This window comes from Vombatus ursinus, unplaced genomic scaffold, assembly GCF_900497805.2.
Source record: "Vombatus ursinus unplaced genomic scaffold, bare-nosed wombat genome assembly UNPS02000582.1, whole genome shotgun sequence".
NCBI lineage: Eukaryota > Metazoa > Chordata > Mammalia > Diprotodontia > Vombatidae > Vombatus > Vombatus ursinus.
Window position 1 is genome coordinate 26678116 of NW_020940360.1, and position 23601 is coordinate 26701716.

At 35.2% G+C, this 23601-nt stretch overlaps 1 protein-coding gene across 2 annotated transcripts in view; it reads right to left on the minus strand.

Moving 5' to 3' along the window:
* Positions 1–23601, minus strand: part of ASCC3 (activating signal cointegrator 1 complex subunit 3) — a 366855-nt gene that overhangs the window by 216000 nt on the left and 127254 nt on the right. For both annotated transcript variants that reach the window (XM_027855178.1, XM_027855187.1), the window contains exon 14: positions 6173–6307. In XM_027855178.1, the coding sequence (XP_027710979.1) occupies positions 6173–6307 (135 nt within the window). The remainder of the gene's footprint in view (positions 1–6172; positions 6308–23601) is intronic.

Here is a 23601-nt window from a genome sequence, read left to right on the forward strand (position 1 = left end):
AAAACTAGCATGATAAGCCACATGGAGCAGTTACAGGTAAGAAATGCAGTCAAGCAAAGATAAGAAGATAGATTATAAAAAGGAAACATCAGGGTCAGAGGTTCAATTCGGCAAACATTTACAGAGTACCCACTTTATGGAAAAATATTGTGCTAAAACTATTAGTGGAAATAAGGAAAAGGAGACAAATAATTCTTGCCTTCAAGATATCGGTGGCCTATTAGGGGAGATAGGACATGCACACATAGAAATACAACTCAAAGCAGAAGGCAATGTCTTGTGGGAGAGGTAAAGGTAAAAAGGTTATCAGAAAAGTAAGAAAGGAGAGATTATATCTGATGTCTGACTTGTTTGGGGATGGCAGTCTGGATCAGTGAATACTGCATGAGGGAAAAACAGAATGAGGGAGCATTTATTAAGCATTTATTACGTGTTGTGCACTGTGCCAAGCAATGGGAATAGAAATGAAAGCAAGCAAGACAGTCCCTACCCTAAAGGACCTTACACAGTAAGAGAGGTGCTAGAAAAGGGGAGAGGTGAAGGAAGGGTATCTGTTAAGGAGCAATGCAGTGGGAGAAAATGGAGACAGTCTGGAGAAAGTAAAGTGAAGCATGACTGGGGTCCTTCCCAAAATAATGCTCAGAGGGAAAATGTCACCAGTTAAGGGAAGAATGCCTCAGAGTAGAGTTCTAGTAGGGTAGTAATATGGCAGATGAACAGTAGGAGGTAGAGAATGGAGTGAGTTGAAGATAATATTTGACTTTGTTTTATTCATTCTATATTCATTAGTGAAATTGGTATGCAAATTTTTTTTGGTGTTATCTTTATCTGGTTATAAAATCAATGCTATATTTGTCTCATAAAAGGTATTGGAATAATGGTCTATATTTCTCTATTTTTTAAAAAAATAAAAGGGATTTTGAGAAGCAAGTAAGAGAAGTAGAGGAAAAACAGAGTTTTGCAAGAAAATCATGAAAAACAAGTCAACAGCCTGCTAAAGGAGACCCAAGAAACACTGAAGAAAATAACACCTTAAAAAATAGCCTAACCCAAATGGCAAAAGAGGTCCAAAAAGTCAATGAGGAGAAGAATGCCCTAAAGAGCAAAACTGGACAAATGGAAAAGGAAGTCCAAAAGATTACTGAAGAAAATACTTCCTTAAAAATTAGAATAGAGCAATTGGAAGCTAGTGACTTTGTGAGAAATCAAGACACTGTAAAACAAATCCAAAAGAATGAAAAATTAGAAAATAATGTGAAATATCTCACTGGAAAAACAACTGACCTGGAAAATAGATCTAGGAGAGAGAATTTAAAAATTATTGGACTATCTGAAAGCCACAATCAAAAAAAGAGCCTAGACATCATCTTTCAAGAAATTATCAAGGAAAACTGCCCTGATATTTTAGAAAAAGAGGGCAAAATAGAAATTGAAAGAATCCACCAATCACCTCCTGAAAGACATCCCCAAAGGAAAACTCCTAGGAATATTTTTGTAGCCAAATTCCAGAGTTCCCAGGTCAAGGAGAAAGTATTACAAGCAGCCAGAAAGAAACAATTCAAGTATTGTGGAAACACAATCAGTATAACACAAGATTTAGCTGCTTCTACATTAAGGGACCACAGGGCATGGAATATAATATTACAGAGGGCAAAGGAGATAGGATTACAACCAAGAATCACCTACCCAGCAAAACTGAGTATAATCCTGCAGGGGAAAAAATGGTCATTCAGTGAAACAGAGGACTTTCAAGCATTCTTGATGAAAAGACCAGAGCCTAATAGAAAATTTGATTTTCAGATACAAGACTCAAGTGGAACATGAAGAGGTAAACAGGAAAGAGAAAATCATAAGAGACTTATTATGGTTGAACTGTTTACATTCCTGTATGGAAAGATGATATTTGTAACTCATGAGACCTTTGTCAGTATTAGGGTAGTTGGAGGGGAAAAAAATAATATGTGCGTATATATATAGATAGATAGATAGATAGATAGATAGATAGATAGATAGATAGATAGATAGATAGATAGATAGATAGATAGAGGACACAGGGTGAGTTTAAAATTAAGGGGTCATATCTGGAGAATAAAATTAAGGGGTGAGAGAGGATTATACTAGGAGAAGGAAAAAGGGAGAGGTAGAACGGGGTAAATTATCTCACAAAAAAACAGAAAAGAAAAGGTTCTTATAGTGGAGGGGAAATGGGGGAAGGTGAGAGGGAATGAGTCAATCTTATTCTCATAGAATTTGATTTAAGGAGGGAATAACATACACACTCAATTGGGTATGGAAATCTGTCTTGCCCTACAGCAAAATAAGGGGGAAAGGGGACAAGAGAGTAGGGGGATGATGGAAAGGAACGCAGACTGGAAAAGGGGGTAATCAGAAGCAAGTACTTCTGAGGAGGGTCAGGGTCAAAAGAGGGAATAGAATAAACGGGGGGGATGGGATTAAGGGAAATAGAGTTAGTTTTTCACAGCATGTCTACTATGGAAGTGTTTTGCATAACTGCACATATATAACCTATATTCAGTTGCTTGCCTTATCGATGAGGGTGGGTGGGAAGGGAGGACGGGAGAAAATTTGGAACCCAAAGTTTTAAAAACACATGTTTAAAAAAAAATGTTTTCACATGCAACTGGGAAATAAGAAATACAGGAAATGGGGTACAGAAATCCATCCTGCCCTATAGGAAAATTGAAGGAGAAGGGGATGAGAGAAGGGGGCAGACAGATAGAAGGGAGGGCAGACTAGGGGAAGGGGTATTCAGAATGCATGCCATCTTGGGGTGGGGGGAGGGGCAAGATGGAGTGAAAATTTGGAACTCAAAATCTTGTGGAAGTAAATGTTGAAAACAAAAAAAAATTACCATAATAAAAAATAAATAAATAGTGAATAAATATATAATAGAGATTATGTTTACTTATAAATTCTAAAAGAATTCCACTGTGAAATCATCTGGCCTGGATATTTTTTGGTTTGTTTTTGGCAAGCTAAATCTTTGATGACTGAGTGACTCCTCTAATTTCAACCCTTGAGATATCACATATTTAAAAAAAATAATTTCCTACTGTGTCATTTTTTGCCAGTTTCTTGGTATAGAATAACTACTATAATTACCTGATTTGTCTGAACACTAGATTTTTTTCCCAATGTACTGATTAGTTTGGCTAATTTTTTCTTCTTTTTTTCTCCTCTTTAAAAATCTTTTATTACAAGAGATATCTCTGACATTGTGTGATGACCAACTTTGATAGACTTAGCTCTCCTCAGCAGTGCAAGTATCTAAGACAATTCCAAAAGACTCATGATGGAAAATGCTAACCACATCCACAGAAAGAACTATGGAGTCTGAATGCAGATCAGAGCATACTATTTGCTCTTTTGTTTGTTTGTTTTGTTTTGTTTTGTTTCTTCTTTCTCATGGTTCCTTCCATTAGCTTTAATTCTTCTTTACAACATGGATAATGTGAAAATATGTTTAACATGAATGTATATGCAAAGCCTATGTTAGATTGCACCCAGTCTTGAGGAGGGGGGATGAAAGGGAAGGGGAGAAAATTTAAAACTCAAAATCTTATGGAACTGGATGTTGAAAACTAAAAATAAATTAATTAATAAAAAAAGGGATATCTCTTGGAAGGAGGATGGTGAGGAACATGCAAAATTTGAAAGATATAAAAACAAAATTCATAAATAAAAAATATATTTTTAAAAGTAAAAGAAACAAAAGGCCCAGAATAAGGAGAAAATTTGTCCTAGACCTCACAACTAGTAAATAACTGTATACAGAACTCAAATTCAGATCTCCTGACTCCAAGTCCAATGCAGTGTGTCTCCCTTTTTGTGCTAACAATAACTTCTGAGTTCAAACATTAAGAAACACAACTTAAAATGCAAAAAAGAAAAAAAAAGAATATAGTAACATAAAGTACTCTCCCCCAAAATTGTTTTTATATTTCTTTTGTGCATGCTGCCGTCTCTCCTTTCCTGTTTTTAATTTTAGAAATTGATTCATATTCTCAGTCTTTGGACTAAACTTGAAAGATGTTTGTCAATTTAACTAGTCTTTTCGAAAAAGCAACTCAGTTTTAATTATTAACTTCATTCATTTTCAAGTCTACTTGTTTCTGTTCTTATGCTTATAATCTCTCTCTTTTTCAACTTTTTCAGAGGTTTTGGTTCTTTTCCAGTGTCTTATGTAAGTTTAATTTACTTATTTTCAACTTTATTTCTTACTAATTTGACTTTGATTCAAACAACAGCTTTGGCTAAATTCCCTAACTTGCATAGTTCCTGGCACATACTGGGCACTTAATAAATGGTTGGTGATTTATAGATTCAACCCACAGGCTTTTCTATGAGTACTGTCTTTTACATATTACACTAAGGGTATTCTCCCCTCTGTTTTCTTTTCAGAACTCAATTACTATTAAATAGGTAGCTTTTTCAGGTTCTACAAAGTTGTATAATTTTACTAATTTGACTGTTATTTAAATTTATGGTGTCATGAGGCAAAAATACAGTATGTATAATTTCTGCCTGTTTAAATTTATATAGAACAACTACATAATCAAGTATCGAAGAATTTTTGTGAGGTCTGATGTTTATTTTGAAAAGAACGTGTAGTCCTTATCTTCAATTTGTTTCTCTTTTAAATTTCTTTTTTTATATTTATATCTCTTTTATATTTTATATCTTTCTTTTATATTTATCCTAATTGTCTTTCTGCTAATAAATATGGATGTAGTTTAGTGATCTTTACCCTTTTATGTTAATAATAATATACATTTTTATCCTAAATAATAGTCAGATGTCTGTTAGTTATTATATCTATATAACAAAAATATATAATTGTAACTATAAATAGTAAACAGGCCATATGATATTATTTTTGTTAATAATTTGTCATTCAATCAATTTGTATTCTCCACTGCTTAAAAAGGTGTCTCATTCTAGATTTGGGCAGTGAAAGATAACAGATTCACAAGATGGCTTGAGGGTATGACAGGATGGGGAAACCCTGAACTAGTCTGTAAGCAGTAAAGATTGAGAGACGGGGAGAGACTCAAGATCCTTAAGAGGTAGAAAATTTTATGACACAAACTCCTGAAGAAGATGGCAGAGAAGAGGATCAGATCAAGTAAACCCATAATCCCTGTCAAAGGAGATGGGCGTATCTTCCTAAGTGAAAAGTACAAAGGAGTTAAAGACAAGTGAAGAAATAGATTTTGAAGTATTAAATATGGGAAAAATGTGAGCTCAAGATCCTGTAATTCTGTGATTTTTTTTCACTAATGTAACAGGCAAAGTCTTCTCGGACAAAGGAGAGAAGGTGAGAAGGTGAGAAGGTCAGAAGAAAATGGCGGGCGTCAAGAAAAAGGAGCCACTAATGTAGCCACTACACTGCTGCAAAGTAACACTGAACAGCAGTGTGAAGAAAGTATTGAGAGTAAGGAGACAATGAAACTGAGAACAGTTATTAAGTGTCAAAAAAGAAAACAAAAATTCTTCTCTTACATTCCTTTAACAAAATCTATCTTAATCGTTGGGATTTTCTTTATATACAGTATTTTGTTCCTTACTATACATATATACATACTAATTATTTTGTAATGCTTTCAAAACACGCCTAATAATTTCAAGTAATAATATAACCAAGGCAATGCTAAATTAAACTACAAAATGTAACTGAGTTTAGCATTGAATTTCTTCCATAAAATGAGATGTATGTGATGTTTTCAATCTACATAGAAAATAAAAATACTCCTAAAGATTGTATAAAAGTAGTAACTTCACATTATTGAAAAATATGCACAGTTAAAAGGATTATTTTGAGAAATGCATAATAAAGGTCATTTAAAGATCAGATTTCACAACCTTAATGAAAATTTGCTGCTGCTTTTTTAAAAGTTTGTACTTTTGTTAGGGAAGTCTGTATTTTAAAAGTACAGAAAATTAGAGCTAAAAGTAAGTTTATAGTGTTTAACCAGACAACAGGAGAAACCAGGGCAATTATAATGGAGTATGGAAGGTAATAATAATTTAACTTCTGTCACATATTCCTTAAAAACATCATCAGTCAAAGAAAGGAAAGTCCAGCCAATTGTCACATATCTGTAATGTGTTTTTTACTTCAATTTTTAAAAAATTCTCATCAGTCCCCTACCTGTTTTTCAGCATGTCCATATTCAGCTCCTTGGTTTGGTAAAAAATAGCAAATGTGGCCATTATTTTTGGCTTTTTCTCTTAAAGCCATAGCTGTTCGTACAGTGGCATTTCGAGCATGCACAAAAACCATCACCTAAAACAAAACAGAAAGCAATTTATTCAATAAACTGAAGGTTGAACATTATTAAGCAGAATACAAACACTATAATCAGCTCCTAATCAAATATAAAATGTTTGCTTTCTTTAATAAACTTCCTTTCTTTTGATGTCAGCCATTCAGTTCTTTTAGTACCAAAACATGTTTTACAACCATACTCCCTCAGGAAACCAAAGATTTTGAATGGATGCATGAATGAAAAAGAAATTTATTAAGCACTTTGTATCAGGCACCATGTTAAGCATTAGGGATACAAAGACAAGCAAATGAGACACTGCCTATAGAACTTACATTCTAGAAGAGAATACAACACATCAAGGGGAGAAAGAGTTGGAAAGGGTGTGGGAGGGCACATTGGGAAGAGCAAAATGTCTGGGAAATGTCTAGTAAGTGGCATGATCTAGTTCTAAGCAAGATAAAGTGAGTGCTTAATTTTTAAAGTCAAGGTCCTACAGGCAGAGTCCAAATTCTGATAGTAGAAGGAAGAAGAGGGAAAGACCACAGACAGCATAGTTTACAAGCTACCCAACAAATCCTCATTTACAAGAAATAATTGGAGCCTACATTGTGTACAGAGAGCTCACTTTGGAGTCAAGAAGACAGAAGCTCATGTCTCACCTCTCACTTGTTTGAGCTCTTAGGCTCCCAAATATTTGATCCTGGACAAACCACTTAACTGATCAATGCCTCAGGAAATTCTTTCTAACTATATATTTGGGAATAGTTACGGATATGTATGGGTAGAAGAGAGTTTGGTGAACTGGGCACTCAAGACACCAATGAAATCAAAGGTTCAGTAAAATATAACAACACCTCATAAACAGTCAATATTATTGTATGTATTCTAAAAGAACAGAAGACGTTCCTAAAGGTACTGAATAACATGAAGTTCAAAGAATACTCTAGTCAGCTATTACCATAATAGTGTGGTCTGAGTATAATACATTATGTATACATACTTGAGTAATTAGCAAAACACTTCTGAGAATGGACAGGGTAAAAGGAAAGAATGTAAGGATAAATAGGGAAAATAGGATGGAGGGAAATATACAGTAATTATAATTCTGAAAAAAAAATACTGCAAGTTTCTCTGAAAAAGGCCTTATTTCACAAATATATAGAGAACAGTCAAATTCATAAAAAATAATAACTATTTCCCAATTGATAAATGGTCAAAGGATATGACCTTTCAGATAAAGTAATCAAAGTTATCTACAGACATATGAAAAAATGCTCTAATTCACTACTGACTAGAAAGACACAAATTAAAACAACTCTGATGTACCACCTCACATCTGTCAGATTGGCTAATATTATAAAAAAGAAAAATGACAAATTTTGGAGGGGATGTGGGAAAATTGAGACACTAATGCACTGTTGGTGGAGTTGTGAAATGATTAAACCATTCTGGAGAGAAATTTGGAACTATGCCAAAAGTGCTATAAAACTACGTATATCCATTGACCCACCAATATCACCACTAGGTCTGCATGCCAAAGAGATAATGATAACAAAAAAAAATTAAAGGGACCAATTTATACAAAACTATAGCAGATCTTTTGGTGGTGGCAAAGAATTGGAAAATAAGGGGACACCCATCAACTGGGGAATGGCTGAAAAAGTTGTGGTATATGATTGTAATAAAGTATTATTATGCTCTAAGAAATGATGGAAAGGATGCTTTCAAAAAACCTGGAAAGACTTACATGAAGTGATACCAAGTAAAGTGAGCAGAAAAGGAGAACATTGTATACATTAACAGCAATTCTGTATGATGATCAGCTGTGAATGACTTAGCTATTCTCAGCAATACAATGATTCAAGACATTTCCAAAGTACTTATAATGAAAAATGCTATCCACTTCCAGAGAAAGACCTGACAGACACTGAATGCAGATCAAAACATATTTTTTTAACTTAATTTTTCTTGGGTTATTTTCTTTGTTTTCTTTCACAACAAGACTAGTATGGAAATATGTTTTACATGACTGCACATGTATAACTTATATCAAACTGTTTGCTTTCTCAATAAGCAAGGAGGGAAGAGAGAGAGAGAACTTGGAACTCAAAATTTTAAAAAGGGAATGTAAAAAATTGTTTTTATGTGTAACTGAGAAAAAATAAAATATTTTTAAAAACAGTTCTGAAATCTTAGAATACTTCATTACTTACTAAGTAAAAAGAACAATGGGACTACATCAGAGTAGATACCATGACTTCCTCTGATTTCTTAGATATTGCTTGATTGAAAATTATCTGTCCAATTCAAACTGGATATTTTAGATACAACTCCATCTCAACATATCCAAAAGAGAACCCACCTTCCCTACCCTCTCCCCAAAAAAACCCTTTTCGGAGAACTTCCATATTTTTGTTGAAGTCACAGTCATCCTTCCAATCACTCAAGTTGTTAACTTCAGTATAATCTGACTCCTTGTTCTCCCTCACCCCAAATATTGAATCAGCAGCCAAATATGCTGATTCTGCCTCTACAAAATCGCTGACCTCTCTGCCCATCTCTCTACTTTCACAGCCATCATAACTGCATCCAGGGGTGGGGAACCTGCGGCCTCAAGGTCACATGTGGCCCTCTAGGGTCTCAAGTGCAGCCCTTTGACTAAATCCAAACTTCATAGAACTCTCTTAATAAAAGAATTTTTACTGTAAAAATTGGACTCAGTCAAAAGGCTGCACACCCAAGGACCTAAAAAGCCACATGTGGCCTGGAGGCTACAGGTTCCTCACCCATGGATAACCTGTGCTATTGTAATAACCTCCCTATCTTCAGTCTCCTCCAAATATCTATTTTTAAAAGCTTTTTACACATTATGCCACTTCAAGGACACAAAGCCAATCAAACTGGCCTTCTTCTTCTTCGTCATGCATGGTACACCATTTGAAATCCCCTCATGCCAAGAACTGACTCTTTCCTCACCTTATCTATTAAAATCCCTAGTTTTTTTTTTTTTAAAGGACTTGGCACATGTTTGATATTCTATATGATGTTATTCTTAACCTATTTCCAGCTTTCAGCATCTTTCTCACCCCAATTTCTTTTCTTGCAATTTCTTTTATATTTAACTATACAGTACGTGTTTTCTCCCCTTAGAGAATATAAGGACATTGCTGGCAGGGATTGTTTCATTTTTATCTTTGTATGCTCAGTGTTCAGCATTGCCTGGCACATAGGAAACAATAAATAATGAGTAACTGACTGATCTTTTCTCATATCTCTAAATGATGTCTCATTTAAGGAAGTCCAATAACAAATTTATAGGTTCACTACTCAGTAATATCTGCATTATCTAACACAAGGGTTGCTGTAAGGAAAGCACTTTGCAAATTTTGAATTACTACTTAAATATGAACTATTAATTAGTCAATAAGCATTTATTAAACACTTATAAAGTATCAGGACTGTGCTAAGTGCTAGAGATACAGAGAAAAGCAAAAATATGATCCCCATGCACAAGAAGTTCACATTCTAGTGGGACAGAAAACAGACAAACAACTATGTACACAAACATACAGAGTAGATGGAAGGTAAACAGAAAGAAAGCACTATCTTATTACCACTACAACAACTAATAACAGCACTGTTTAAGTAACAATTCAGAAAAACAAGTTCTTTTAGTTATCATCAGTCAGTCAATAAACATTACTAAGTGTCTACTATGTGTTAAAAACTAGAGAAACAAAGAAAGGCAAAATTAAGTCTCTGCCTTCAAGGAGTTCTCGATCTAATGAGGGAACACAACAAAACATAAAAAGAAGCTGAAGATTAGAGGAGAAAGGAGTTAGAGGGTACAAACTTGGGGGCATGTAACAGGTAGGATATGAAGATAGAGCTGCCCTGGATGCCCTCCTTAAAAGATCTGGGAGAAGGTCTCTGATGTTCACCTTGCACCATCTCCAATCAAAAGGCAGAGGCAGCCAGCAGCAGAGGGTGCTAAGGAGATGTGAGTTTTAGAGCTGATGTGATTTTGCAGGATGATGAGTTTCTGGAGAACATGATGAAGTCCAGGGCAGTAGTTGGGTGGAAAATGGTGATACCGTTACAGTGGGCGTCTTCTTCATGTCCAAAGGGGCAAGAAGGGAAACTTAAGGATATAGAGAATATATAGAGCTATGCAGACAAAAGTGACCTGTGTCAAAAAGCTTTCAGGGAAAAAACCCAAAAGGTTTCATGATTCATTTGACAGACTTTAAATATGTTGATTACAACTATCAAGGGCACAAAATCTAGGATTTCATACCTTGTCAGAAACACTTGAAGCAGAAAGATTGTCGATTTGTTTTTGTTTTTCTTAAAATGAAATGGAGACTTTTTAGTTGCCATTTATATAATTTATCATATAAAGTGATGAAAAACAAAATTTGGGCTTCTAAAGACATGCATTTGTGAAATCCTTTCTTCCTTATTTTCAAATAGAGAAAGACTATATTTTGCAAACGGCAGTAAAGAGAAAATAATTTTTGTAACTTCCATGGAGGAAACCTTCCTATGTTGTAGGACTAAAGTGCTACTCAGATATAGTCCCATCATACTGTGTTTTCCCAACTATGTCTTGAACACTCAGCTAGAAAGTTCAGTAAGCTGGAACACTCAATTTCCTGACTGTGTTGGTAATGAAGTTGCTGGTATAAGAAGAATATGTTTTCTTTTTCTGCTAAGTAGATGTATTCATAGGTTTGAATGTTCTAAATTTTCTAGAAAAATCAAAATGTAAGCGTGATGGGTTCCTTTCACTTATTTAGAATCCTAAGGAGGTTTCTAATGTCTTCATAAGAATTTTACCTAAATGATACTGTCACCACAAGGTGAAAAATAATACTAAATACTGTTGAAGTTGGCACAGTAGTCTTATTTTAAAACTGATTTAACTATACACAGAAACTTCATAATAAACAGACTATTGTTTACTTATGTATATGTAACATATTGATATATTATACATATAAAATACACTCAATTGTATAATAGTTTTAAACTGAAATTTGCTATAAAATGCATAATAATTATTAATGAGAAAGCTTCAAATAATTAAGTGCCATATTCAATTCAATGTTAATTAAAGCTCCTATTATGTGCTAGGCATGGTTTCTTTTTTATCTTTGTATTCCTAGTACCTAGAAATATTCATGGTATCTAGTTTTTTTGGTTCTTTTCATTTTGGGGAAGAGACTAAAACAAAAAATTAAGTTAAAAAAACTATCTGTTATACAATGTGCAAGACACTGGTGATGCAAATATTAAAATAGAAACAGTTCCTGCTCTCAAGAAGGTTATTATTTTATTGGAGAGAAGTAACATGCAAGTACACTGAATAAATGTAAAATGTGTAAAAATTAAATATAAAGCAATTTTGTAGTGGGACACACTAACAAATGGGGAAGGGGAATCAGAAAAGGTCTCTTGTAGGATAGGAACTACCCTTCAGCTACATCTTTGGGAAGACTATGGATCTGAATGGGCAGGAGCATTCTAGGCATATGGAAGAGCTTTTGTGAAAGCAGGAAGGCAGGAAATTAGAAAGCCTTGAAAAGGTATAGCAACTGGGCTAGTCTGGCTGAAATACAGAATATGTGAAAGGAATTAATATGATGTAAGTCTTAAAAGACAGGTTGGTGTCAAATGGTAAAGGGATTTAAATGCCAGACAGAGGAGTTGTTATTTTATTTAAGAAGCAATAAGGAAAGTATAGAAACTTATGTGCTTACTTTAATTTGTTAGATGTACTTCAAAGAGAGGAACTATGAACAGTTCTGGCTCTGGAGGTTCTAATATACCTATCCTCCTTGCCTCTTTCCTCTTCTACCTTCACCTAAAACAGTTTTAAAATAATACTATGGAACTAAACCTTCTTCAACAAATTCTGTGATATTTGCTATCATTCAGACACTCTCAGACAATGCATTCTTTTACATAAAACATTAATATGTTCAATTTCTTTAAAATCTAGAATTTCAGAATTTGAAGGTACCTCAAAGATCCTCTATCCAGTTGCCTTGATTTCCTTTGTGTGAGGCACTCACATTTAGGGAGATCAGGAAAACTCTGAGATAGGAAGAGGAATTTGAGCTGAATTTTAGTAGGAGTAGAATTCCAAGCACGCAGTTCTAGCCTGTAACTGAAGCTACAGAGCTAGCATAGAGATGGGAGATGGATTGTCATGTGTGAAGAATAACAAGACAGCCTGTTTGCCTGCACTACAGAAAGAATGGTCAGTAATGTATATGGCAAGAAGCATTTATGCTGTCCAATCATCAATCAGTTAACAAGTATTAATTAAGCACCTATTGAACAGTGGATAGAGCACCGGCCCTGGAGTCAGGAGGACCTGAGTTCAAATGCAGCCTCAGACACTTGACACTTACTAGCTGTGTGACTTTGAGCAAGTTACTTAACCCCAATTGCCCTCACCAAAAAAAAAAAAAAAGTATATGTAAAAATGCAGACAGCATACATAATACAAAATTAATAAATACAAATACATACAAAGTAGTAAAATATAAGGTTGTCTGGAGGGAGGGACACTAGCATTTGGGGGGATCAGGAAAGGTTTCATACAGAAGAAGGTGCATGAAATGCATCTCAAATTAAGAGAAGTAAAAGTAAAGAGGTAGTCCTCTAAAGAGAGAGGCTATGTGGGAGAGCTAGTGAACAGGCATGGAAAAGGAGGTACACGTGGAGACTGCTGAAAATGGGAAGTAATACATCTACTCTAAGTTATGGCACACTGGACAGAAGATCCTTGATTTTTACTTTTATTTTTTTTTTTATTTTTTTTTTTAGGCAATTGGGGTTAAATGACTTGCCCAGGGTCACACAGCTAGTAAGTGTCAAGTGTTTGGTCTGAGGCCAGATTTAATGTCAGGTCCTCCTGACTTCAGGGCCGGTACTCTATCCACTGCGCCACCTAACTGCCCCTTGATTTTTAGAAAGACTGTTCAACCCAGGTGATGAGGAAGCAGAGGCAATAGTAAGAGTGGGAGTGATTGAGATCCTGGTGCATCTTTGTATCCCACACTGATACTTCCAATAGAACAGTTCCATAAGAAATGATAGACATGAGGAATTCAGAGAAGCAAGATTCACATTAACTGACAGCATGTGGACTAAACAGAACCAAAGGAAAAATAAAATGTACACTAGAATAAGGCAAATAAAAACTTTAAAAGGAAGACAAACTCAGAGTGAATGCAAAAAATAATACTGATCCTAGAGCAAAGATAACAAAATATTTATGTTTTAACTTTGCAAGGGGAGAGCTAGATGGTACAGTAGGTAGGTAGAGTGCTGGGCCTAAAGTCAGGAAGACTCATGTACCCGAGTTCAAATCTGGTCTCAGCCACTACTATGTGACCGTGGACAAGTCACTTAACCCTGTATGCCTCAGGAAAGGATTACATAAATCAATGAAACTATTAGCTATGCCACTGTTATCCAAGATGGACAAGTCAGAGCGGAGAGTTCTGACACATGGTGATCCACCGGAGAAATAAATGGCAAACCACTTCAGTATCTTTGCCAAGAAAACCTCATGGACGGTATTCAAATGATAAAAGAAATAACATCTGAATATGAGCCCCTCAGGTCAGAAGGTGTCCAATATATACTACTGGAGAAGAGTGGAAGACAACTACAAGTAGCTCCTGTACTAATGAAACAGCTAAGTCAAAACAAAACAAAAAACAAAAAACAAAAAACCAACAACAACAACAAAAAAAGCTCAGCTGTACATATGCCTGGTAACAAAAAAAAAAAGATTCTGATACTTTTGCTTATTGATCTCTAGATCAATGTTGCCTAAAAACTTGCAATGTAAGATCTATGAATCATGGTAAGCTGGATGTCGTCAAATAGGAGATAGAAAGATTAAACATCAACATCTTAGGTGTCAGTGAACTTAAATGGATAAGAATGGCTGAACTTAATTTAGGTGACCACCACATATACTAGCATGGGCAAGAATCCATTAAAAGAAATGGAGTAGCCCTCATAGTTAATAAAAGGGTGAGAAAAGCAGTACTGGGTTATAATTTCAAAACTGACAGAATGATATCTGTTCAAATCCAAAGCAAACCATTCAACATAACAGAACCGCAAGTCTATGCTCCAACCACTGATGCCAAAGAGGCCAATGTTGATCAGTTCTATGAAGACCTACAACATCTTTTAGAAATACCAAAAAAAAAGATGTTTTGTTCATCACAGGGGCCTGGAATGTTAAAGTAGGAAATCAAAAGATAATTGGAGTAACAGGCAAGTTTGGTCTTGCAATATAAAATGAAGCAGACCAGAAACTAAGAGTATTATCAAGATAACTCACTGATCATAGCAAACATTCTTTTTCAACAACTCAAAAGACAACTCTACACATGGATATCACAAGATATCAAAATCAGACCAATTATGTACATTGCAACCCAAGGTGAGGGGGCTTTATAAGGTTGGTTAAAACAAAAGCTGGAGCTGCCTGTGGATCAGATCATGAACTTTTTATCATAAAGTTTAGACTCGAAGAAAGTAGGGAAAACCATCAGACCCTATAAGTATGACCTAAATAACATCCCTTATGAATATGTAGAGGTGATGAATAGATTTAAGGGATTAGATCTGGGAGACAGAGTGCCTGAAGAACTGCAGACTGAGATTTGCAATACTGTACAGGAGGCAGCAACAAAAAAATTCTAAAGAAAAGGTATTTCAAGAAAGCAAAAAGGCTATCTGATGAGGCTTTATAAATAGCTGAGGAAAGAAGAAATAGCAAAAGGGAAAGATATATCCAACTGAATACAGAATTTCAGAGAAAATGAACAATTCAAAGAAATAGGAGAAAATAACAGGAAAGGAAAGACAAGATCTCTTCAAGAAGAAAGGGAATGTTTCATGTAAAACAGGGCATGAAAAAATGGTAGGGACTTATCAGAAATATAAGAGATTAAGAAAAGGGGTCAAGAATACACAAAAGGACTATATAAGAAAGATCTTAATGTTGCAAATAACTATGATGGTGTGGTTACTGATCTACAGCTAGACATCCCGGAAAATGAAGTCATGTGGGCCTTAGGAAGCATTGCTAACAATAAGGCTAGAGGAGGGAATGGATTTCCAGATGAGCTATTTAAAAACCTAAAAAATGGTGCTGTTAAAGTGCTGCAGTCAACATACCAGCAAATTTGGAAAACTCAACAGTGGTCACTGGATTGGAAAAGATCAGTTTACATTTAAATCCTGAAGAAGGGCAATACCAAGGAAAGTTCAAATTCCCAAAGAACTGTGCTCTATTCACATGCCAGCAAGGTTATGTTTAAAATTCTGCAATCTAGACTCCAGTAATATGTGAACTGAGAATTATCAGAAAAGCAGATTTGTTCTCAAAGAGGCAGAGGAACTGGAAACCAAATTTCCAACATTTGCTGGATTGCGGAGGAAGTAAGGGGAGTTAGAGAAAAACGTCTACTTCTGCTTGGATGGCTATATTAAAGCCTTTGACTCGGTGGATCACAACTAAATGTGGCAAGTCCTCACAGATATGGGAGTACCAGATTATTTTACTTGTCTCCTGAGGAATATGTGGGCCAAAAAGTAACAGCTAGAACCAAATATAGAACAACTGGTTGGCATAAGATTGGAAAAGGAGTATGACAAGGCTGCATGTTGTCACCTTATTTCTTTAACTTATATTCGGAGTACATCATGTGACATTCCAGGCTGGATGAATTAAAAGCTGGAATTAAAGGTGCCTGGAGAAATTTGAACCATCTCAGACATGCAGATGACACCATTCTGATGGAACAAAGTGAAGAATAAAAAGCCTCTAGATGAGGGTGAAAAATAGGAGTGTGAAAGCTGACTTGAAGTTTAACATTAAAAAGATGGAAGATCTTGGCAACTGGTCCCATCACTTCCTGGCAAAAAGAGGGAGAAAAAAAAGGAAGCAGTGTCAGATTTTATATTCTTGGGCTCAAAGATCACTGAAGACAGCAATTGCAGCCATGAAATTAAAAGATTCTTGCTCCTTGGAAGGAAAGCCATGGCAAATCTGGAAGACATACTAAAAAGCAGAGATATAACCTTGCCAACAAAGGTCTGTATAGTTTTTTCAGCAGCAACATACAGCTGTAAGAGTTAGACAATATGGGAAGCTGAGCACCAAAGAATCAACGTTTTTGAACTGTGGTACTGGAGAAAGCTTTTAAGAGACCCTTGGACAACAAGGAGATCAAATCAGTCAATACTTAAATTAATTCAGGCTATCACTGGCAGGTCAAATATTGAAGCTGAAGCTTAAATACTCTGCTACATAATAAGAAGACAGGACTCATTAGAAAAGATCATGATGTTGGGAAACCTTGAAGGCAAAAGGAAAAGGGGATGACAGAGGATGAGATGGATTGATAGTGTCATGGAAACAATGAATATGAACTTGGACAGACTCGGAAAAATAGTAAAGGATATAAGGACGTAGTGTGCTACGGTCCATGAAGCAGTGGAGAACCTGTAGCCTCGAGGCCACATATGGCCTCTAGGTCCCCAAGTGCAGTCCTTTGACTAAATCCAAACTTCACAGAACAAACCCCCTTAATAAAAGGATTTGTTCTGTAAAACTTGGACTCAGTCAAAAGGTCCCACCCAAGGACCTAGAACAGGGGCAGCTAGGTGGCACAGTGGATAGAGCACCGGCCCTGGGGTCAGGAGGACCTGAGCTCAAATCTGGTCTCACACATAATACTTCCTAGCTGTGTGACTCTGGGCTACTCACTTAACCCCAACTACCTCACTGAAAAAAAAAACAAAAAACAAAAAACAAAAAAAAATCAAAAGCAAGTACTTAGAAGGCTGTGACATGTGGCCTTGAGGCCGCAGGTTCTCCATGGCTGGGGTCACAAAGAATGGGATATAACTGAACGACGAACAATAAAACTGGGTAAGAGGCTAAGAACAATAGGGTTAAACATTGTCAGGTCATAGTTTTTTGTTTTGCTTAACGTTTTTGCTTAGTATTTTATAAGGGAGGGTCTCAACTACGCGGGAGTGCAGATATGGTGGGAATAAGGAGGGAATATCCAGCAATGACTTATTTTAAAAATTAAGATGGGATTGAAATACTTATCTGTGATGTTAGTAATCTTTTATTTAGAATAAAAGTTGCTGCAATTATATTTAAAATTCAGGCAAATTTTAAACTTTCCTCAATTTTTTCAATACATTATGGTGTATGTGAATTTCTTATTGGTAAGGGTAATGGAATCTGTCCTAAATATAGTAAATAGTTGAAGAAACTAGCCAATATATATTAGCAAATAACTAACAATTCATTAATATATATAACTGCATAGCATAAAATATCTTTAAAAGTTCCATTTCAAATAGCTTTTACATAATTTACTTTGCAATTCATCCATCTTTCCTACTCAAAGTTGAAATTTTTCCACCATTATTGACAAAACATAGCCTTTACTTCTTGTTCCAATTGACTTTTCTTTATTAGTGTACTCTTCCATTTTCTTAGTTTAGAATTATATTATTTAGATATAGAAAGAACCAAAAGAATTTACACCGTAACTACAATATAAATGTTAATATCACAAAAAGAAAGTTTGAACTCTGAGTTAAAGAAAGACAAATCAAAGTTGGAAAGGAAGAACACTGAAACATACTTCCCTACTTAGGGCACAGGAGCAAGACATTCTAAGACAGAATGTTGAATACGTCACAGATTTTGTCATTATGTGGGATGTTTTTACATAGCAGTTTTTCTCTATCAATAGGGAGTAATCCATCTGGAGGATGGGGGAATGTGGGCTTTCTTTGGTTTTCCAGAATAGATTGTGATATAAAGGCAAAGGCATCAATAAAACATAAAAATGAAATTTCTTTACAAAACATTAGAGCTGCCAACTTTAAAGAATTATGTATTTAGATGGGATTCTCTGAAATTATATAAGAAGGAAAAGTTACTAGATACCAGATGAGTTGGCACATTTGATTGTAATTAGATAGGAACTTTGAAGAATGAATTTATATGTGCATTATTATACTTATTCATAATGAGACTGTCTTCTATTTGTGTGCATGAAAACAATCATCATATGTTCTAATGGAAATAAAAAAATTATCAAATACATACTGATAATATAGAATGTAGAATTATAATTCCCAGTTTGAGGTGTATATAAGGAGAGTTTCATTTGCAGAAGGTACTGAATTTCAGAATAAGAATCTTAGATTTCTAGCTGGAAAGGGCTTTGGTAGTCATGTAATACACATCTTCAGTTGATAGATGAGAAAACTAAGGCACAGAGAAATAAAATGACTTTTGGGAAGGAAGTACTTATGATAGAAATAGCTTTTGCCTCATAAAAGCGTAGTGAATGATGGGGCTTAGTTCAGCTTGAAGAGTATGGAATGAACAATTCAGTCACTTTTACCTATTAATAGGCAAGAATACATAAGAAGAACAAACTATGAGAATATGCTTTAACAGCAAGTTCATAGATTTCCCAAAACATTAGTAGAATCTTAAAGCAAAAGAGATCTTGGAGATCAACATGGCTGTAAAGCTTGTTTGTACAAAAGCCATAATTAGAATCTAAGGTTTCTGTCTTTCAGCTTAGTCTTCTTTCCCCAAAACCATATTTCCTCTTGGAAATAATTTTTAACTTTTTAATACTAGTAATAATAAGTCAGCTATCTCTGAAGTCAGACATCAAGATGCCAGTGAGTTTTTTCAGGACATGTTCATGTCTTCACAAGGAAACAATATGTAAATTCAAGTTGAATTTACTATTGTTTTCTCTTAGGTGACAAGTAGTAGTGTGGTGTTAAGGCTAGAGAGCTAGCTCTGGGGTCAAAAAGATCAGTTCAAGTTCTGCTTCTGACTCATATTAGCTGTGTGCTCATAGCAAGTCTGAGTTACTTAATCTCTTGATACCTCAGGCAACTCTCCAAGGCTATAAAAATACAGAAGAATAGCTGATAACTCACAGTGTGTCTCCAAATCAGGAAGTATCCTATACTGAAAAAAATCACTGTTGCAGATGAAAAAAAATCACTTAGATATATCAGAGCCATCACAGATAATGGTTTTTCCTTTATCAGAGAATATTCTAATCTCTCTACAACTATTAGCCACCATAATTTGGCAAATTTTTTCATCCATGTTATTTTCTTCAATAGAGGATGATGTTGGAATTCATTCAGTAAGCAACAGAATCAATCACTGAAGCATTTCAGAGAAGAAGTAATATTAACATTAATAGGAAATTGTGTTATTATATACATTAAAATAAATGACTTAGAAAAAGACTTATTATGTATATATACATATACACATAAATGGTTCTCACAAGTTTCTGGGAAAAAAACACATATTTGAAATACTCATGTTTTTGCTAAGACAAGGATGAACTACCTACATATTCAAAATTAATTAAGTGTCAATTAGAGTTGAAAGTGAATAAAATACTACTTCCTCCTTAACCTTTATTAGCAATTACAAATATCAACAAACTAAAGTATATATTTTTTCTTATCAAACAAGGTGAGCAGTTATCATGAAGGTATATAATTAAAAGTGCAATTTATTTTAACTAGGGTTAATTAAGCCTGTCTTAGCTATATCAGATGATTTTATAAATCACTGGCTAACCTCTGTGTATTAAATTATGCAAATAAGCTAGGGTAAGTAATTTAGAATAGAAAAAAGTGGTTCCACAGTTCCAAGCAATATAATTGGATGCGGGCTCTGCAGTTCAAAGCCAACTCTGCTTTCTCACATTAAGAGTTTGAAGTTCTTCTAAAGAAATCTTAGCTTTTAAGTGACAAAATATGCATTGCAAGCACAAACTAAACAGATTCAGGTTAACATGAATAAAACCTATTTAAACCATAGTACTGAATGTTGACATAAATTTCATCAATCTTGTGAAAGGGATTGTTTATAAGTTTAGTTCTCAGAGAATTTCAACTGCTGTATTTGCTTTAAAAAAATACTTGTCATCTGCCCTCAGCCAAAGCACTGAACATTTTCACTATTCACACTAAAAGAAGCTAACGATTCATGTTACTCTGGAAATCCTAATAGTAAGACACAGGCATTCATGCTTGGAGCTAGCATTAGTCCATTCTAAATATGTTATTTTACAATTTTAATCTACTACATATATCTGCCTATATAAAGTGACAAGCAGTAAATCAGGAATTCAGGAAACAATAAACTTTCAATACTGTTTTCAGAATGTTAAATTTACAAAAGCAATACGCTTTTTCATTTTAATATTATGACAAAAACCACTTTATTCTGGATTTCCCTAAATATTAAACACCTCTCATTTTAGTGACTGAAAATTATGCTCTCTTTTCCTATATAGGTAGAATTCTCAATGATAGGGTTCCTGAACAATAAAACTGTCTTACCTAATTTACGTCACAAAAATATTGCCAAAATGATACTGGGATGATGAAAGAAATCAGCTGCAAATCATAAATTCAGATTCTATTCATATAGGGATCATAAAAATTCTTGCATTAAAGTTATTCTTTAAAATATTAATGACACCTGAATTTACTCTTGGAATTCATATAGAGAAACTATAATTGGATTTATAACATGTCCAGGTTAATGTCTTGGGCATAGACCTTGAACAGGGAAATCTTTAAGAAAAATGAGAATGAAAAGCAAGAATATATATTTTATCCATTTAGTGAGTGTAAGAATTTAGCAATCATATCACAACTAAGCAAACTCTAAGATAAAAAATGAGCACACTGCAGTACACAATGAACACAACAAAAGGCTTTGAAACAAGTCATCACTATTCCCTGGTGCAAGATATTACAAATGTTTTCTGTGGTTTAATTTTAACTGTCAGTAATTTCTCAATTTCAACTTTTTACTTGTAAAAATCATAGAATCATAAGATGCTAAGAGTTGGAAGACGTTAACCTTATCTCAAAAGGAATTATTAAGTAATCATTATGGCTAAGATTTGAATGTAGATCCTGTCTTGAAATCCAGTGCTCATTCCACTATATCATAATGATTTAGAAAAAAAAAATTAAAACCTAATTTGTTCAAGACAATTCATTTAAGTTAAAGTTCAAATATAATTCACTCATTCAACAAGTTTTCTATTAAGTACTACCTGTGATATAGGTAAGGAGCAGCAACTATCCCAGAGTCAGAAAGATCCGAGTTTAAGTTGTACCCCTGACACATACTATATGCGTGATGCGTAAGAAAGTCACTTTGATGACTGCAAACCTTAAGCACCCAGGCAACTCTCTAAGATGATAGATTACACGGTGAGTGTTGAGTTGAATTGGTAGAGGAAAATGTCAACACAATTCCCTTTGACAATGAAATTATAGGTCTGATTTTAAAACAAAGAACAACTCTGCCAGGCATCTTGCTCAGTCTCTGCCCTCGTGAAACTTATATTGTATTTAAAAATGAGAATCTATAGTGTTTTAATGCAGTTATCTTTTTTTTTATGCAGAGTACTTAAGGGTTTTTAAAAACATGGATATGAACTAGATTTTTCTGTATTGAGCACCAACAAAGTCTTAGTAAAAATATCAGTGGCAACTACTGGTCTATTCTGTTTTCATGTTCGATTCTTAGAAGCATAAAGACTTTAAACTGTAGTGTGATGTCATGGGGAAAACACAAGACTGAATGTAAAAAGACAATTATATTCCAGTTAGACCATTTGCTGATGTCAACTTCCTGAGTCCTGGTGCTAACTGATAACTTAAGAAACTTTCAGCACTAAAATTTTATTATGATCCATTCTCTCCCACCTTTAATCCTGCTTCTGCTTCAATTTCTTCTTTGTATATTTTTTCCAATCTTGTTGATTTTTCTTTCTCTTCTGCCCCATTGTGTTAATTTTTTAACATCGTTCAAACAGTACTTGGTTATTATTTAATAATTACTTGCTAACACATATTTTTTGTAAAATGAAGAATTTGAACCAAATGGTCCCTCAGGTCCTTCTGAGCTCTAAACTTCTTTGATTTCATAATATCTCATTAAACTATGGTTTTTAAAGAAAAATACTGGAAAAGAGCTGGGCAGAGCCAAGATGGTGGAGGGAAAGCAGTGACTTGCTTGAGCTCTCCCCCCAAACCCCTCCAAATACCTGTAAAAAAAATGGCTCTAAACAAATTTTAAAGCAGCAGAACCCACAAAAAGACAGAGTGAAACAAATTTCCAGCCCAAGACAGCCTGGATGGTTGATTGGAAAGGTATATCGCGCCGGGCAGGGAGAGGAGCGCAGTTCAGCGTGGGCGTGCAGGCCACAGCGACCCTGGAGCAGGCCTCAGAGGGCTGAATCGCGGGCAGCTGTGGCGGTTTCCAGACTTCTCAACCCGCGAACGCCAGAGACAACTTGGAAGGTCACTGGGAAAAGTCTGTGACTGCGGTGGGAGAAGGAGCTAGGTCTCAGCTGCCCCTGGGACCGTGGCTGCCTCCTGAGCTTCTGGCCCACAGACTGAGGGGGAATCGAGTGGCTGATCAGAGGGGGATTGCAGGGATCTCTTTGCCAGTGCTGAGGCAGGAATCTCTTGCTTTACCAGTGCTTGGATCTGGGTCACAGTTCTCAGGGGCAGTCCTGGGGCTAGGAGGAATGCTGGTGTGGTGAAGCCTCTTGTGGCGGTGGAGAGAAAACACCTCACCCCTTATCATAGCACCTTGGAAGAACTGAAAATTTTCAGGTCCCTAGAAGTATCTCTGAAAACAGCTGTACAAACCCCCAAAGCTTGGGACAGAACATTCTCCACATTGGAAGCAGACTCTTACCTTAACAAAGAGTTTAAAATTCAAGTAATTGGCTGGAATCCTGAGTAAGCAGCGCAAAGAGTCAGACTATATTATCTTACTTTGGTGACAAAGAAGATCAAAACATACAACCAGAAGAAGACAACAAAGTCAAAGCTCCTACATCCAAAGCCTGCAAGAAAAATATGAACCAGTCCCAGACCTTGGAAGAGCTTAAAAGGGATTTTGAGAAGCAAGTTTAAGAGAAGTAGAGGAAAAACTGAGAGTTTTGCAAGAAAATCATGAAAAACAAGTCAACAGCCTGCTAAAGGAGACCCAAGAAACACTGAAGAAAATAACACCTTAAGAAATAGCCTAACCCAAATGGCAAAAGAGGTCCAAAAAGCCAATGAGGAGAAGAATGCCCTAAAGAGCAAAATTGGACAAATGGAAAAGGAAGTCCAAAAGATTACTGAAGAAAATACTTCCTTAAAATTTAGA